The 18,321-nt window shown below is 34.8% G+C and overlaps 2 protein-coding genes across 2 annotated transcripts; both read right to left on the reverse strand.

Moving 5' to 3' along the window:
- Window positions 1-3,725: 3,725 nt before the first annotated feature.
- Window positions 3,726-5,809, reverse strand: LOC129576614 (histidine-rich glycoprotein-like). The gene is made up of 4 exons (XM_055461942.1): window positions 5,600-5,809; window positions 4,396-5,509; window positions 4,038-4,142; window positions 3,726-3,949 (listed from the first exon to the last, which is right to left on the reverse strand). The coding sequence occupies exons 1-2, from the start codon at window positions 5,609-5,611 to the stop codon at window positions 5,024-5,026; spliced, it is 498 nt and encodes a 165-aa protein (XP_055317917.1). The 5' UTR covers window positions 5,612-5,809; the 3' UTR covers window positions 3,726-3,949; window positions 4,038-4,142; window positions 4,396-5,023.
- Window positions 5,810-11,595: 5,786 nt separating this feature from the next.
- Window positions 11,596-17,504, reverse strand: LOC129576616 (uncharacterized). The gene is made up of 4 exons (XM_055461944.1): window positions 12,546-17,504; window positions 12,356-12,443; window positions 11,852-11,953; window positions 11,596-11,726 (listed from the first exon to the last, which is right to left on the reverse strand). The coding sequence occupies exons 1-4, from the start codon at window positions 12,555-12,557 to the stop codon at window positions 11,686-11,688; spliced, it is 243 nt and encodes an 80-aa protein (XP_055317919.1). The 5' UTR covers window positions 12,558-17,504; the 3' UTR covers window positions 11,596-11,685.
- Between the last annotated feature and the right edge of the window lie 817 nt (window positions 17,505-18,321).

Genomic DNA, 18,321 nt, shown 5'->3' on the forward strand with positions numbered 1-18,321 from the left:
GCTTTAACCCTTTAATGCACAAGTGTTTATTTCTGAATGATTTTGATATATGTTATGGGCCACAATAAATAGAGAACAAAATCATTTTAAAAATTGCGTATTTATCGAGAAAATCGGAAAAGAGTCAAAAGTGTCATATCGCTGTAACTTGAAAAAAAAATTATATTTCATAAAACTGATGATGCAGAAAGTTAAATTGATCTGTTTTAGTCCATAATTTGAAAATTGAAAAGAATATAAAACCTACAAGATGAGAGGAAGAAAAATGTGATATTTTGCTATAATTTCGCACTTTAATCCAATGTATCAAAAGAAAACTGGTTCAATTCCCTACATTTGTTTCCAAATAAGCATGCAAAAATATTCAGTGGTTTCGTAGTTATAGCGTTTGCCGTATCTGGTTATTTTGAGAACAAATGCGTGGTAAGAGTTGATAGTTTGAATTGTTGTTTTTTTGTTCATTCTACATTTGTTGATTATACATTTTAAAAGATCAAAGGTATCGCAAGGAAGTGAAAAATCTGAATTTCCAAAAAAAAAACCAAATCTCTTGTTATTTCTGATTCATTTTACTTGGAGCCATATCAAATCTCTCAGCCAAAAAAAAAATTGCTTCTTCGAGATATGGGAACCAAATGTCTGTGAGTCTGTTGATAATAAAGAAGGACGCAAATTAGTGAATTCTCCCTTACAATATAAATGCGTAGTTCAATTCCTTCAGTAGCGACTTTCGGTCTTCTTTGAAGCTTATCATTTCAAACAATCATCATTTCATTTTTCTATTGCGATTGTGGCAAATTCGAAGTTTTGATGAAGAAAAGAACACTTTGGGATTTCCGACAATTTTGATATGAAAGATTAGTACATCAATGCTTAGAAAAACATTTTCAGTCAACAAAACTACGGGATTTGATTAATCTATGTTCTTTTGTGCTGTTTTACATCATCCTTTGTGTATCAACTTTTATGTCTGCATTGCTTCTGGGGATTGTTTTTTTTTCTCGTTAGTCATTCATATGGTTCGGGTTTGTTACAGCTAGAACCTGTTATCGCCAAGAAAAAAGAACCGAAAAATGCAAATATCTCGTTGTGATTTGTGTTTTTTTTTTCGTTGAATTTGTAAACAAAAACAATCGACCTGATAAATCGTCCGAATGAATCTTGTTTGCCAATTTCTTACATAACATACACTTTTTGCCTCAATTCAAGCATATGGAATGCGATAACTGTGAGAGAGAGAGAGAGAGAGAGAGAGGGAACACTTCTTCTTCAAGCGCAAAGAGCGCCGATTACACAAATAACAAAAATTCCACCCAACATACGATTTACGCCGGCAAATGTCCATTCAAATTAGTACAGCTGAGCGAAGTGAACAAAATAACGAATGACCAAATGATTTCTAGTTGGAATTGTTCGTTTATACAACAACATTAGAATAATTTAAAGAACCAAAACATTCGTTCTGGTTTAATCCCATGTTTTATTCTTTTTTCCACTTAAAAACTCGAAAGTCTTTTGCATTCTTTCCATTGGATCCTTATAATTTAATTCATTTGAATGATCACACTGTTATTTTCCACTCAATGGGGACAAACGTTTCGACACTTTGATAAAACGACAAACCATCTGATGCAGAGTGCGTTTATATTAGAATAAACAAATGTACAGAGTATTTTTTTCATGGAAATAAAAGCTTTATTTATCAGAAATAATAAGAAAGAACCAAATTTTACTGTTCATTTCGTTTAAAATGGAATTTTGCTTCAAAGGCCTGATCAAAAATGTATTTAGCATCAGTATCCTGGTTGTATTTTGATTTTATCTAGTGGTAGTTGGTTTTTTTGTTACTTTCTTATATTTTTTTTTGCTTTTCTTTTGATTAATATGATATATTTAGTTGACAAAATAGTGAATTTGTATTCTTTGAAGTTTTTGAAAGGATAAGAAAATTCCGAAAACTGAAAGAATAACAGCGAATACTATTTCTTGCTCATTTTGCAAGTTTCGCTATTTTATTTCCATTTCGTCTATTTTGTCCGCATTTGTTATCTGTATCCTATCCCACGTTTAACAATCTTGGGATTCAAACGTCGTTAACACATGCATATGTTTTCCTCTGTTTTCTTCGTGCGTTATCCCAAAATTGTTAAACGTCTGTCACCCGAACACGACAACACATGGAATCATATATTCCGTATGCGACTCCATTTTTTTTCGTTTTTAGATAATATTTCAGAATTCAAAATTCTGAAAGCACCAAAAAAATCTTGCCTCCAACTAATGGGTTTGAACGTTTTCTGAGTAATATTTTAGAAATTGTAGTTTTCTACCGATTCAGCCAATAACATTGGAAATTGGCTGCCATGCATCCTAGCAACCATAAAAATCGACGAAAATTGATGTTTTTTCAGAACAGAATAAAGTGAAAAGTCGTTTACAAGGTGTTTGGTTTTTGGGCTGTAACCGGAATCACAATGTGTGTGGATTGCAATAAATAAAGCGCCATCTATGTCATGATGCCTTTGTTCGTATAAGTCCATATGCATTCAATTTGAATTGTGGCAAATTCGAAGTTTCGATGAAGAAAATAAAACATTTCGGTCTTTCTGATAGTTCTAATGTGAAACGTTATTAAATTCTAATGCTTAAAATAAAATGTTCAGTCAACAGAGGTACGAGATTTCATTATTCAATCTTCTTTTGGGCTGTGATACATCATCCATTGTTTATCAACTTTCATGCCTGTGTTGCTTCTGGAAATTCGTCGATTTTGTAAACGAAAACAATTGACCTGATAATTCTTCTAAATGAAACTTGTTTACCAATTTCTTACCTAAGATACACATTTTATCTCAATCATTTTGATGGGATTTTCCTGAGAGAGAGATGGAAAGACTGTTCTTTGAGCGCAAAGTGTGCCGATCAATAACAATTTCGCACAACATACGATTTACGTCGGAAAATTTCTATTCAAATTGGCGCAGCTTATCTATTCAAATTGGCGCAGCTTAGTGAAGTGAAAAAAACGAATGACCAAGTGATTTCTGGTTGGCATTGTTCGTTTATACAATAATATCAAAATAATATAAAGAACCAAAACATTCGTACTGGTTTAATCCAATGTTTTATTTTAGTTTCGAAAGTCTTTTGCATTCTCTTCTTTGGATTCATATAATTTAATTCATTTGAATGATCACAGTGCTCTGTTCCACTCGTTGGGAATAAACGTTTCGGTACTTTAATAAAAAGTCAAACAATTTTCTTTGCATTGTTGCATTTGTATCGCATATAAAACAAATGTACCTTAGTTACTAGTACTACAGCCAAATCCTCCTTGAGGATAACCATCGCTAGTTTGTTGAGCAGCAACGTAGGCAGTGAGTGCTGCCACAAGAACGAACAATGTCATATGGAAGAAAGAAAAAATCACATCATCATTCTAGTAAAACTGGACAATTCGTAATTTAACAGAACTAAAAATTCCGAAAATAAAAAAACACGGCGCAAAACATACGAAAAACCAAACCAAAAAATGATACTTACGAAATATTGATACTGTTTGTTTGATTTGTGAATACGTCTATTTATTTATAGAAAGTCTGTTAGAAATATTCTAATAATATTTTGACCTATTCTTTTTTTATGTCTCATTTGTCACCGTCGTTGAATTGGGGCATAAACCAAAAGAAAACCCACCAGACTTTCAAATAACAAGAAATTCGGAATATTTTTCGTTGGAAATAAGAGCTTTATTCAACAAATCAACCAGGAAAAAAATAAATTCAACTGTTTATTTCGTTTAAAACGGAATTTGGCTCCAGTGTCCTGGTTTTATTTTGATTATTCAATGGGAACCATGGTGTGATTGTTGTCCATGGTGTGATTGTTGTCCATGGTGTAAGTCATGTTGTTGTCTACCGTGTTGTTGTCCTCCATGTTGTTGTTGTCCCTAAGTAAAATTAAATACAATTTTAGACATTTTCTTCGCCTCAATGACAACAAAATGAATATTTTAATAGCGTAAATGCAATACGTACATGTCCGTATTGTTGTTGCTGTCCATGTCCACCATGTTGTTCGTGACCACCTTGGTTAGCAGCGGCGAATGCAAGGAATACCATTAAGACGACAAACAAAACCGACTAAAAATCAAACAAACGATTACATTCAAAATCAATGTTTTTGTGAAATGAAATGAATCTCTGTAGCCTTTTCGGATCAGGGCAACTATTCACTTCGAAATATACAAAAATTAGACTTTTTTCAAATTATTCAACGCCAATGTTCACTGTGTTGTTCACCGAAAAGCCCAACACCAAAAACTCGTATTCAACGTTTGAGTTTCAATCTTGACTGTGCATTGTGCAATCAATTTCACATTCGATCTACACTTACCAAGAGTTTCATGTTGATACAGCGCTTGTTTTGTAAATTGTTACAGTTGAACGACGAAATTGAGTTCTGATTTGGCGTTGGAATTGACTTCCTTTTATACTTAACTGCAGGTGGTCCAAGCAATATCACATAACTGGGAGGAATGAATTTTTTTTGTTTGTCCCTTTACAGAGTTCAAAAGATATCATCCAAACAACAAAAAATAATGTGACCTCATCGCAAATCGTCGCTTGGCTGCATAAGATTAAATCCACAACAAAGATAGAATATAAAAAAAAATATCCCAAAAAAGTAACCGTTTAAATTTGTTCTAGAAGATTTCTATATTTAATTTCATAATCCTGTTTTCATTTCATAAATAGAGATAATTTTCGAGTAATTTCTTGATTTTAACTTAATTCAAACAGAGAGTGTTTGTGTTTTTTCTCTCTCTCATTTTAAGTACAACAAAAAAAGTAAGAATTTATTCAAATGATTGTTATGCAAATCACTAATGAGTTTTTGATGTCGATGTCATTAAATTAGTGCCAAATGAGAATGATGTGTGTGTGTGTGTGTGTGTCTTTTTTTCTGTTCCATCATCTTCTGTTTTGTCATATGATATTTAATATAAATATGACGGCGGCGCCTAATGATGTGGTTTGTAATTGTGGCTATGCGACTCGTGACCATAGTGTGGCTTTTCTTCGAAATGGTGGTCTGGTTGTTTATAATCATGATGGTATGGTGGCTGGTGTGGTTTGCTCTCGTAGTGAATTGGCTTGTTGTGGTATTCGTGTTCGTGTTCAGGTTTCTTGTGATACTCAGGTTCTTTATGATATTCGGGTTTGTGTGTGTGGAATTCTGGTTTCTGTTGATGTGATGGTGGCTTATAGTAGTGATGATGGCTATCCTCGTGATGTGTTGGCGGTGGTGGAGGATAGTGTGGCTTATGCTCTTCGTGGTGATAAGGCTTATGTTCTTCGTGATGATAAGGCTTATGTTCTTCTTGATGATAAGGTTTATGTTCCTCATGATACGATGGATAGTGAAGCGCCGATGGAGGCTTACCGTAGTTATCTGGCGTCGGAATTGGCGTTGCGGACACAATTGCCACAAATGACACAAAAATTATCTGTAATTTATAGAAAATTGGAATTAGTCTCAACAAAAGTAAACAAACAAACAAAAACCAGGTAAACAGATCACTGGCTCTGGCACTTACCATTGAATTCATTGTTACAGATAAAAGTGAATCTCTTACTTCCAAACAAAAAAATCTGGTTCTAAAGTTCTCTTCTGACTTTTTTTTCTGTGTACTTCAAAGCGATTTCTCCTTAGTTTAGCTCAACTTTTTTATCAGCTGTATGCTCGAACTGCGCTTGAATTGTTTGCTTTGAATGCTTCAAATGCAACTGATGCCAAATGTTCAATTGCGCTCCTCTTTTATACCAAATTCACCAACTAGGATCAATCTATATAAGCCGGTACATATATGTGCGTCTTCATCTCTCTTTACAATTATATAAAGCATATCCAACGTACATACATGCAATAGCTAGTACAATTGCTTATTTTGCACTATACACTTTCATCAGGTTCACTCACCCACTTATATACTTCAATTAACCATTCATTCGTTGCGTTTGAATTATCGTTTATTTCGTGTGTTTCGTTTTGCATTTGCAGTTTAGTTACTTTTTTTTTCGTTGCTTTAGCTTGGTTAGGCGAATCGTGTATTGAGATAAAAGAAGAGAAAAAAGTGACTTTGGATTTACCCATGCCATAAATGAAAATGAGCTGAAAGCAAATCATAATTTGCCTACTTCAATTGAGCGCTTAGTTGCCGGTCAATCGAAGTGGATATTGTGTGGTACATGCGAAGAGTACGCAACAAGAGCATAACTTTGTCCATCAATATGCACACAAGCGAATACAGGATTCACTTAATTCAAAAACCTGAATATATTATAAGTATCTATGGGTGTACAGAGATGACCACAGCAACGAGCAGTGCAACCGATGACCGAAACAAAATAAACAACAACAATAAATACGAACCAGATAAAAATACACACCGCAACTATACACACACACCAACGAATTGAAAGATTGAACCGAATAAGATAAATGAGGCAACCAATTCGCTAAAGTGGATGATCACAAATTGGCTTGACCACAGTATGAAACAAAAAAAATGAGTGTTCTCATTCGCTTTTTTCTTCTTCGCTTTATTCTATTTGTCAATATTTCCGAATGAATTGCGTTTTTGTATGTTTTGAATACGAATGGAATACACAGAGTTCAAGCATCTCTCTGTCAAGTAATTAGTTTTGTTCCTAAGCGCTCTATCCTCATTCAATTTATGTCTATTTTTTTGTTCGCTTCATCGTGTTCTAGGCAATGCTTGGATACATAATCATTGATCATGACAATGTGTCTACAACAAATCAATTTCTGATTCTTGTGCGCTGTCGTTTTCCTTCTTCTCAATTCAACACTGGAATTCATTCGATCGAACTATGGCTTGGGCACGAACGAAGGCAGAAAAAAAAAACTCAAATCAAATTACCATATTAATGATGGAATTAATGAAACATTAGCTCGTGCGCATCTATGTGTCTTGTGCTGCACATAATCTGATGAATTTTTTTTTCATGCTCGTTCGTTCGTTTGATTTATTTATGATTCGTTGTGATTCATTTCGACAACATCAACAAGTCACGCACACTTGACATCATTCGGCTTTTAACTGCAAATTTTAATGCAAGTTCAAGTTCAGTCATTTTCATTTCTCGCATAGCAAGACACTCTCTCCCTCTATCTTTTTGTTCGTCAACACGCCATTTATTTGATTTGAACATGTTCTAGATTTAGCAGAGCCGCATTTTGTTAACAAAATTTCTCAATTTTTTCTTTTCTCCTTCGTTTCCCTTTCTAACCACTTACTACTGCTATGTGCTGTGAAACTGCGCATTGTGCATATATGAACTCATAAATCATCGTTAGTTTCTATGCGCTCCAAATTTGAATCATTTGGCCTAATCAACGATCGCATTTTGGTGTTATGGTGATTTTTTTACATTACGAACAGTCAGTCATATAGCAACTATAGTACAGTTAATATCGTCACATTTGTTTTGTGGGTCGGTCTAATCGGAGAGCACTTACCTTTGTTGCTTGAACTGTTGAATTTGCGTTTGACCAATTTTGCGTGCGCACAGTCTTTGATCACTATTGACTTGCTGCAAAGTGCACTGATCTTCGGCACACGCAAGAGATTTAATCAAAGTTGAATGAATTTTGCACAATTTTTTTTTATTACATTGTTTATTTAGTGCGGGTTAACAAACAACCGGACAGTATGAATAAATAGATTTTTTTGCACTCTTACGGATGGAATTGAATGCGTTGACGTATGCATTTTGACGTAGGTCAATAATTTTGAGGCCTTTTAAACAATTTGAAGAATATTAACCGAAAATAACGTGACGATGTCTGTGGTGATGCCGATGTGGGTATGCATGGTGGTTGTGATGATGATGATAACGATAGTACGGTTGGCTAAGAGGTGCGGCCAGTGGAATGATCTGAAATTGGGGCTTTGGCGACGGCAGCGGCAATACCTGAGGTTGAACCACCGGGAAAGTAATGCCATTCACAGTGATCATACACATTACAGCAACGCTCAAAACATTGAACTAGAGACAGAATTTGAAACTGTGAATTTATTCACTGAAAACGAATTTATTTTTCTTCGAAGTTGGAACATTACTCACCCAGATTGTCCACATCTTCTGTTTGATTAATCAACACCTAAACACTTTGAAACAAGACTTCTTTTGAACGCTTCTTCTATCACTTTGAACACCTGCTTTTCCAATAACTCCTTGGAATAATTGATTTTGTTTGTTGAATTCACGAAAAAATTTCAAGTTAAAATAGAAATAGAAATAGATCAACATAAATCAAATGATAAAAATTGTATCAAATAAATCCGACAAGTCAAAAGTGGTAACAATGCAAATTCTGTCTTCAGCTTTGGATCACAACTGATTCTATTTCAATGCGCATTATTTATATTTATTCGATTGACAACGGCTCTATTCTGACTGCACATTTGAGTACCCTACTATAAACTAAAGTTGCGCAACATTCGATTTGTGGACACAGTTTTTGTCTCGTGCCCACAAAACCATTTGTATTTTTTTTCGCGCTTGTGCCAACTGGAATTTATAAAATTGCCTGAATAAACCCAAAGCTAGACACAAACATCCGACGAAAAAAATTTTTTTAGTCATCGTTGTTTGACACGACCCGTTGAATGCACCAAATTTGTCTAGCGAATGCCTGTTAATCGTGTGTGAAATTGTTTACTATGAAAAATGGTCTGCGCAGTGCGCAGTCTAATTAATTCATTTCGCTCTCGTCACTTGTGTGCGATCATTTTTCTGCATGTCATCCAAATCACACATGAAATGACACATTTTACTTCCAGGTTGTTTTTTCGGCAATAACCATAATCTAGCCATAAATTATTCTGTTTTTGTTGTGGTAAGTTGAGTTTTGAGCGCATGCCAAGTCAATGAACTGCGGGTATTTTTTTTTCATCTGTAACTGGTATTATCACTTCTTCAACTCATCAACGCATCAATGCGTATAACCATTTTTTTCTCATTCGAAAGTATACCGCGTCTGACAAGATGAACATGGGAAAACCCAACCGACGTCATTAAACATAATACTTGAATTCGATTGTGGTCTGCTTTCAACCGTGCACTTTGTGCAAACCCATACAAAAATGTGCGCCGATGAGACGTTAGCGTCTCGTTTGAAATTAGCGCGACGTTTTACATGTACTGTATGTGAACGTTCAACATACATTCTATACAAAGCGTCAAGCCAATGGTATTGGTGTATGCGGAACGTCACGCTAACGGAATATGTTCTATATATCGGCGCGACGCGCTTACTCACACACACACTTATTGCAATATATTAAAGTTAGTATGGGCATGGGCACCGATGAGCGCTGTGCATATACGTTAGCGTAACGTTTTATATGTATTGAACTTAGTTCGCATACACCAATACCAGCATTGGCGTGACGCTTTGTATAGAATGTATGTTGAACGTTCATATACATTACATATAAAACATCAAACGTCGCGCTAACGTCGAACGAGGCGCTAACGTCTCATCAGCGCACATTTTTGTATGGGAAAGTTCAAGTTCATAAGATGTGTCTCGAAGACGTGCATTATGTAACGTGTGCCAACAAATCCACTTGGTATACTATATTGACATAATTGTCATTAAGCAGACGCGTCTTTTTAACTAGGGGCTTATTTGTCGTCACGAGTCAGCAAGACTCGTATGATTTTCATGTAAATTAAAAATGATTTGCGCTGAATTGCAAGGAACTCGCACTGACTCGCACCAATTTACGGAGATTCGTGAAGACTCGAACGAATTCATACAAATATATACACAAGTCATAGCATAGAAAGTGTATGGCATTTATAGCAAATCCGCGAGTCGATGCAAATCAGCTTATATACACATTGCAAACCATTCAGATTCCAGCTTGTGTTCTATAATTTCTTTCTTATTCTGTTTAATATAGGCAACTGGAATGGATGTGAATTGAAAATGAAATGTATTAAATTGTTTTATGAAACATACGAACTGCACTTATTTTTGGAATGGGCAAGTCAACCATTAATGATTTATAACAAGATTTGCCATACATCATATGAATATATGTGGAGAATGACTTAATGTGTTCAGTGTAAAAAAAATGCTTCGACACTTTTATTTTCATCAGATTGAATTGTTTGAATGAAGCATTTTGATGGATTCGGGAATTGTGATAAATCCATTTTGTGTTCAAACTCACGATTTTTTAGTTGATCTATATAAGTTGACATATTCCGTATGAAGATTCGATGCGCTGCCAAAAATTTGGATGGAATAATATTTTCATAAATAGATTCAACTAACACTTCACGATTTTCGTTTATGAATTCCACCAATTTCAGCGATATTCTCTATGTAAATAAGAGCCAAAGTCGATCGACAAGCAAAGACTGTTTTTTTCTCGGGATTTCAACACCCAAAACATCAAATACATTGTTGTCTGCCTTAAAAAAATAAAAAAACATTTCGAAACCAACCATTTTAAAATTTTGTATTAATTTTAATTTTCTTGCAGTCAAAATGTGACAATATAAATGTTTTTAATGACAAAAAGTTGATTTAGTAGTCGATTATTGAGTGAATTGTGAGTTCAACTGGCATGCTCGTTGACATTTCATAGTTTCGTTCAGTGATTCGCCAATTTATATGAGAGACTCGTGAAGGACTCGCGAATCTTCATATAAACTCGTAAGATTCGTGCAGTTGCCTATGTGTTTTGAAATGACTCGTGAGATTCGCACTGATTCACACTGATTCGTACGGCACATAAGCCCCTAGCTTTTTAATCGATGCAATCAACGATGGCATATATTCTCAAATCGTTGCTAAATGCGAATAAGAATGTAAAGATGATAAGAAACACAAGAAAGAATATCATGCCATTGAAACGATCTGTTTATCAGTATCCGAATACACTGTATTCCTTTAGTTTGATCATTTTTGTGAATAAATGGCAAAGAATATCTTGCCATACCTTATTTGCGCCAGGGTTTAATTTTCCCCATCCGCTCGATAGAGCCTCAATCGATTGAATTGAAAGAGTTTTTCAAAAGAATCTTTGCAACAATTTTCAACATTCTGCTACAAATTACGGCAGTAAACTATATTCAAATGAATAATAATTTCAATAAAATTTAATACAAATTTATTTTTTTAGTTTTTTTTCTTCATAGTATTAAAATATTAATCAAAACCAATCATTTGAATATAGTTTACAGCCGTAATTTGTAGCAGAATATTGACAATTTTCGCAAAGATTCTTTTGAAAGAATCTCTTTTGAAAAACTCTTTCGATTCATTCTATGGAGGCTCTATCGAGCGGTTGGGAAAATTTAAACCTTGATTTGCGCTCATATTTCGCATTCGGTACAGACCGATTTGGCCAAAATGAAAATGTCATTAAATGAATTTTAAGATCATAAGTAAATGAAAAAGCCATTTAATTTGAACAAAACTGTGCTCCAAGATTGCATCGATATTTTCCCCTTTTTCGCTCTTTCATATTAATAATAGAAACCATTTCTTTAAGTTTTTTTTACATTTTTATTGAATTGAATTTTATATATTTACAAATTGAACGATTTTTTGAATGGGTATTTTTGGCTATTTCAATCAAAAGCCACCATGGTGATGATGATGATGGCCATGTCCTCCTGCGTAGAAAATAAAACATAAGAGTGAGGAAAATGGTTTAAAAGTGAACAACACAAAATCTTTTCAAATCAATTGAGAGATTTTGTGCCATGTATACGAACGAATTATCAAACTGAACACTTACCATAGCCACCATAGCCACCATAACCGCCACCTAGGCCACCAGTATAACCGCCACCACCCAATGGAAAACCGCCGCCGCCATAGTTGCCGTAACCGCCATATCCTATAAATTGAAGACAAAATGTTAAATAAAAATCACTTTCACAGTAAACACAATGATTCTAGCAATGTTGAGATTCGACACTTGACTTTGTTTTAGTACTATTTGCTCTAGAAAAAGTTCAAAAGTTCTATAATAAATACATGAAGCTTTGATTTTTGATTTAGTACATTTTGAACTTTTTCTAGTACAAATGGTACTTAAATGGATTTTAGTGCCAAATTTCATATTGCGGTTCTAAAAGTTAGAACCATCGTGTTTACTGTGTTCAGTCAATAAAATGCGATAGACAAACTGAGTGTGAATTCCATGAACAAATCTATATTCTTATTTCATCTGGTTCACCGATCACATCAAAACTCATCGAGTTACAATTTTTTACAACAAATAAGCGGAATTTCTAACCTGGATAACCGCCGCCGCCATAGTATTGAGCAGCTGGCACAGCCAATGCAACGGCACAAATGGCGAGCAAAACGAATACTAACAACATCTATGCACAATAAGCGATTGAAAAAAGAACAAAAAATTTAATTTATAAAATTACGGTTAAATTGAAAGAGAAGAAAAAACGAGAAAAATAAATTATACTCACTGATTTGGCCATTTTAATGGTTGACTGAAATTTTCACACAAGAAAAAAATAAATTTGGAAAGAATTCAAAAACCTTTTGGACAGTTGAAGAACCAAAACGATTATGATACTCTTAATGCAGACTCGATAGTCTTTTATAGTCGTACATCTGTGCACGAATTCTTGATAGACTGTTTTTTTTTTGGGTGAGTGTGATTTGATATCATTGGCGGCACTTTACACTATTCCTTTTCCACCGTGTGCCATTATTCTTGTTCAATAATACGGTCGTCGAATGTAAATAAAGTCAAAAGAGTAGGGGAGAGACAGAGAGAAAATAACAATACACACCAAGTCGAATCTGCGCACAAAAATTGGGAATACCAGCATAAATACCTGTCAAACCCATTCACATCAATTGGTAACAACAATAACAACAACAATGTGAGAAGCCAAAGTGAAAGAAACAGAATCAAAACAAAAACAACAACATACACGGTCAACCATGACCGGTATCAACGAATTCTGATGTTAAATCGAAATTCATGTCTGCTGACTCATATCATTGGTCGTGTTAACGGGCGGGCACACAGCATCGCACAAATTCGTCATAAATTCACACACAAAACACACCATGTTAATTAGCGTTTATGCCCAAATGCATTCGAGGCGACAATGGTAAGAGAACAATCAACAAAAAGCCCGCATTCGCAATTGCGGTAGTGATTACGATTTTTGAACACCAGACATCCATTACCTACGCTTTCATTGTGATAGAACGATAAAAGTTAAATACTTGTTTTCGCAATTTTTCTCTCATTTCCAAATTTATCGCCTGTCTGAGAGAAAAAGTTGCATCCAGAGGATGATGCATGATAGTAGACGATAGAATTATTTAGTAGAATCAAATGCGATGGCTAGTGTCTTCGAAACAGACTGACACCTACGTCGAATATGACAACCGGAACCAGATCTATGTAGAAGCTTTGAAATATGGTGGAGCAAAAAAAATTGTCAATTCGCATTCAGCCAAGCATAAGATCTTCGGTGGCTGATCACATGGTCGAAGGAAAACGGTAATTCCCCTCGTCACCGTTGTTAACGATGACGTGTTATTGTCACATTCGATCGACATCGTTAAGACCACAAATTCTTTTATTTATTCTTTTTTTCTCGTCTTCTTCTGAAATCGACACGGCGCAAAAAGGTGATAATTATGGTTAGAATATGTTTTGATTGTTTACGAGGTAAAAAAAACTACTGGATGACTTGTGCCGGAAATATTATGATTAGTCTGTTTACATCGTCGTTGGTACATGATTCAATTGTGGTTTATAAACCAGTCTCAATCAGTAATAACTTTTTGTTTTGGAATTGATTGTGCACAGCGTTGAAATTGTTGGTTGCATTGTTTACCCGTTTTGTGCACGCACTGGCACGATCTTGTCCCATAAGCCATTGGTAATGAACCATTTTGGAAAAACAGAACTTTTAATCACATGTTCTTTGTTCTTTGGCCAATCCGGATCGATGTTCTTTGTATATGTGTGTTTGTGGTGTGGCATTCAACAGTGCTTTGCATGTGAAGGTTCAATCAGGACGTGTGCGTGTGTGCATGTGCATGTGTGTGGAGTGAAAGTGATTTTTATCAATGTGAAATTTTTGCATCGCATGCAAAAGCAATCAACGACTTTGATTAATGCCCATTCATCATTCATCTTCTTTAATTCAATTGAATGCGCGAAAATTGTCAAATTGCAATAAACATCCGGGACAACGAATGAGAAAAAAAAAACACAACGTTGCAATAAAAAAAATCCTCCACCATAAAATGGGTTTCGTTGAAAATAAACGTTAGATCAGCTGTGTGCAAATCTATATATGTATTCATTTCTGGGCAGCACTGGTTCAAAACGATGATGTGAGGAGATAAAGACGATAACATCAGAACCGACCAAACAAAGCCATAAATTTTGCTTTGAAATCACATTCAATTATTATGTAAAATTGAGCGCGCAATAGACATAAACATTTAAAGTATACATATATAAAAGATCTCAGAAAATAACATTCTCGATGTTACCAGACGAACCAGAATGGGGCCGAAATTTTAACGAAATCCTCAAAATGTAACCAATGATGACCTTTCTTTAAACTATAATTACAATCACATAATTCTCTTTCTTAATCCCTGTTTTCCATTTGACGTACATCTATCCATTTGGCTATTGTACTCCGGTTTTGTGTATGTGCAAAATTGCTGCCCGAAATGGAAAATATTAAAACAGTAAATCGAAACGAGTTGTTTATACATAAATTTGTTTTTGTTTTGTTGTTTCACTTTACATAACTCGTTTCCGGATTTCGTTATTTTTCGCATTCATTTCGAATTCACATTGCTAAACGTCTAATTAACGATCGGGCTAAGTGAGCGGTTGGTGAATATTTAGCCATTTTTTTTTATTAGAATTTATGTTTATAAAGTTATCGGCATGAAAATAAGATTGCGTGCTTGCTCAACTTCATTATCATCTAGTCGCTGGATTTAGTGTTTTCAATTTGGTGTGAAAAACGTTTATTTGAAGAAAAAAAAATTGAAAGAAAATTATTTTTCTTGTTACCATTTTGGGCTATTGAGCATTACAAGCAAAAATTGTAATGAATGTGCCATGAATTCATATCGACGTCATCAGTTTGCAGTGGAATATTGATTCTGTCTTCAACATTAATGGATTTCTTTCCACCACATAATAAAGATTTGGTATAGATAACTATCGATATGAGACAAACGAAACCAAACCGCTTAACAACTGTGTAAACTTGATTCAAGTTTCATGAATTTTACTCAAATTTATTTAATGCTTGAATTTTATAATGTGAAATTAAAAAATTCGTTTCTTTCTGCCACATTCAAACAAACGATACTTTTCATAAGCGATAATGGACAAAAAAAAATATAAACAAAAATAAACAAATCGTCCAAAACAAAAACACAAACAAACCGCGCCAAGATTTTTCGCGCAGCAAATGTCGAAGAAAAGTCAAAATTGCGCGTAGTTGGGAGAAAGTGTCGCAATTCATTTCACATCTCTTGAATAATAACGAAATTCAATAATTTCATCTTCATTCCATTGAACTAAAAATCAGAGAAAAAATCCTTCAAAATTAGCCAAGAAAAAAAGAAGGAATTCCTTTGAAATGCAATTCCGGCAATTATCAACAAATTGGTGATTTGTTGTTAAATTCGAAAAATGACATGAACATTCTGTTTGTTTTTTTCTCGCTGTTTGCACTTTCAATTCAAGTGGCCGCGTTCAAGTATTTTTTCATTTGGCATTGTTTCAGGTTCAATTGCGAGCATTGAGTGTAGATAATTCGAAATCTGTCATGTTGTTAATTGTTCAAACATCTTGTGCACACGTTTGAACATCGTTTCCGTTATGTTTCGGGGTCAAACGGGAATGTCGACAGTGCAAATGTCGGGTTTTTCCGAAACTATGCTGAAAATCAATAATAAAATATGGTTTGGCATAAATTGAAAACGCCGGGGAATACCCAAACAAGATCTTACCTCGCTCATTATGCGTGTGTGTATGTGATCCGCTGAAACGCAATCTGAACGGAGTAAAATATGAATATGAGATAAACGAACAAACGACGCGGTCATCGCATTTGGAATTCAATCAGGTGAACAAGTAAATGATATGAGCACACGATTCAGTGGACAAGTGTAGAAAAAAAAACGGTTAGTAGATACGATGTAAGTTCTTTGCAAAAATAGCACGAACGCAATGATAATGCTACGATATATTTGAACCTAAAAACGGTGCGATCGCTTGAAATTTGCTAAAGCAACAAAAACATTCAACGTTGGAATTGATAATCAGTGCGATTGACCCATTTGCAAAGCTACCGCCGTTGTGATTCATATGCGCGATAACTGAAGTCCAAACAAGAAAAGGTCACGTCAACCTACATGAAAATCATAATTTCAACTACTTCAGCAGATATCACGTATTTTTGAAAAAAAAAAACAAAGAATATAAGTCGTACATCGGCTGCATTTCGGTGTAAATATTTACAAATGCACCATCAATTCGTACGTTTTGCGAAACGTGGAATTCATTAAAATGCCACACGCGCCAGCATTGCACTGATCAAATGATATCGAAAGTTCAAACGCAAATTTTAAATTCCATATTCAATTCAGATTTGTTTAGATTACCAAAATTGATTTTCAGTTCGTTTAGAACAAAAAAAAGCTCCTAAATGTAGGCAAATGACTGCAATTAACACAGCCTTCGACTAGACACGAATCGTGTTTTTTTCTAATCGATTTCACTTCCAAAAAGCTTTGAATATGAACGCCTTCTGGTGAAAAATTCGAGTCAGCTTTCAATTTGAATTTGAAAGGTTACGATCTTCAGAGCAAATTTAAATATTGAGTTTATATATCCCCTTGAATGTCATTAGGTTTTCACTGAAGTATTTCGTAAATGAAATCGGAAGAAAATTAGCCGATTGAGCGGAAGAAATTTTTTTTTACTGAGATTCATTTCGCAGTTAATAATTGCGTATCATGTACAATTCCGTCGTTTTGATTCAAGATGAAATCAATCAACTCCATTTCGTACAGAATTCAATTGATAATCCATGTTATTTGAATGTTACGACCAATAAGAGCAATCACAACAACAGCGAATAAGTAGCATGAGTATCAATAGCTGTTATAAATTCAATGAAAAGTTAAAACAATAATAGTCTAATGACAAAATTTTGTTGAAGAAAAAACTGAAATCTTATTGAGCTGAGAATCTGGTGCGTATGAGTTCGTCAATGTGAATAACAAAGTCGTTGTTTTGATTTATTTATTTTTTTGTCACATGCATCGGTCTCTCGCGCGCGCTCACACACGTTCACGATAAATACAATGCTAACAGGCAGAACGCGATGGTTGCGCATGTGACACTCTCGCTCACGGCACTATAAACAAAAATCCGAACACACTCGACACAAGTCTCAGGAATGTCATGTGTATGCATGTGGTAGCTATCAGATGTAGTTAGCGGTTGTGCATGCTTTGTAAAATGCGCCGAGAATTCAATGACTTTTTCATTGAAAATCAATTTGAGGCGTATTTCATGATTACAACACTACCGAATGGCTCGATTGGTCAACAGCTCAAATAATCGCTTCTACGAAATGTATTTTGTTTTTTGTTTCTTCAGAACTTACCCGTGATTTGATACAGATTCTCTGTATCACCGCACCGGGTCAATCAATTCAATTGTTTACACGAGAAATATTTTACTCGCGAGAATATTACGAGAGATAGAGGAGAGAGAGAGAGAGAGAGAGAGAAAGAGAAAAACACAGAGATAAAAAAATTAGCTGATTTGGCTCGTGTTTGGGCATATCGCTGAGCCGTTAGACGAGAGGCATGTCTCAAATCACCTTTGCAATTCACGAATCTATAAAAATAAATTATTGATTCTTTTTTTTTTTGGTGTTATCTTAAAATTTGAGACAGAGACGAGGAAAAAGACACGGCAGACGAATGCGATTAATGTCTTCTCCTTTTTATTTCGCTTTCTGGCTGTCGTCTATGTTCTAGCTACCACATACAATTAATTGGCACCGTTTTGCGACTTGAGAATTGAATTTTTTTCTGACGTTGCTCAAAGTCATCTGCTCGTTCGATCACACGGCGCATTGTTATACTGATTTGATACAAACGAAATCGAAGGTTGTTGCGGATAAATTTGATTGCACTTTCGCAGATTTTTACTTTCATTGC

Source organism: Sitodiplosis mosellana, unplaced genomic scaffold (assembly GCF_009176505.1).
Source record: "Sitodiplosis mosellana isolate CC-2019 unplaced genomic scaffold, AAFC_SMos_1.0 Smas_scaffold_6191, whole genome shotgun sequence".
Classification (NCBI taxonomy): domain Eukaryota; kingdom Metazoa; phylum Arthropoda; class Insecta; order Diptera; family Cecidomyiidae; genus Sitodiplosis; species Sitodiplosis mosellana.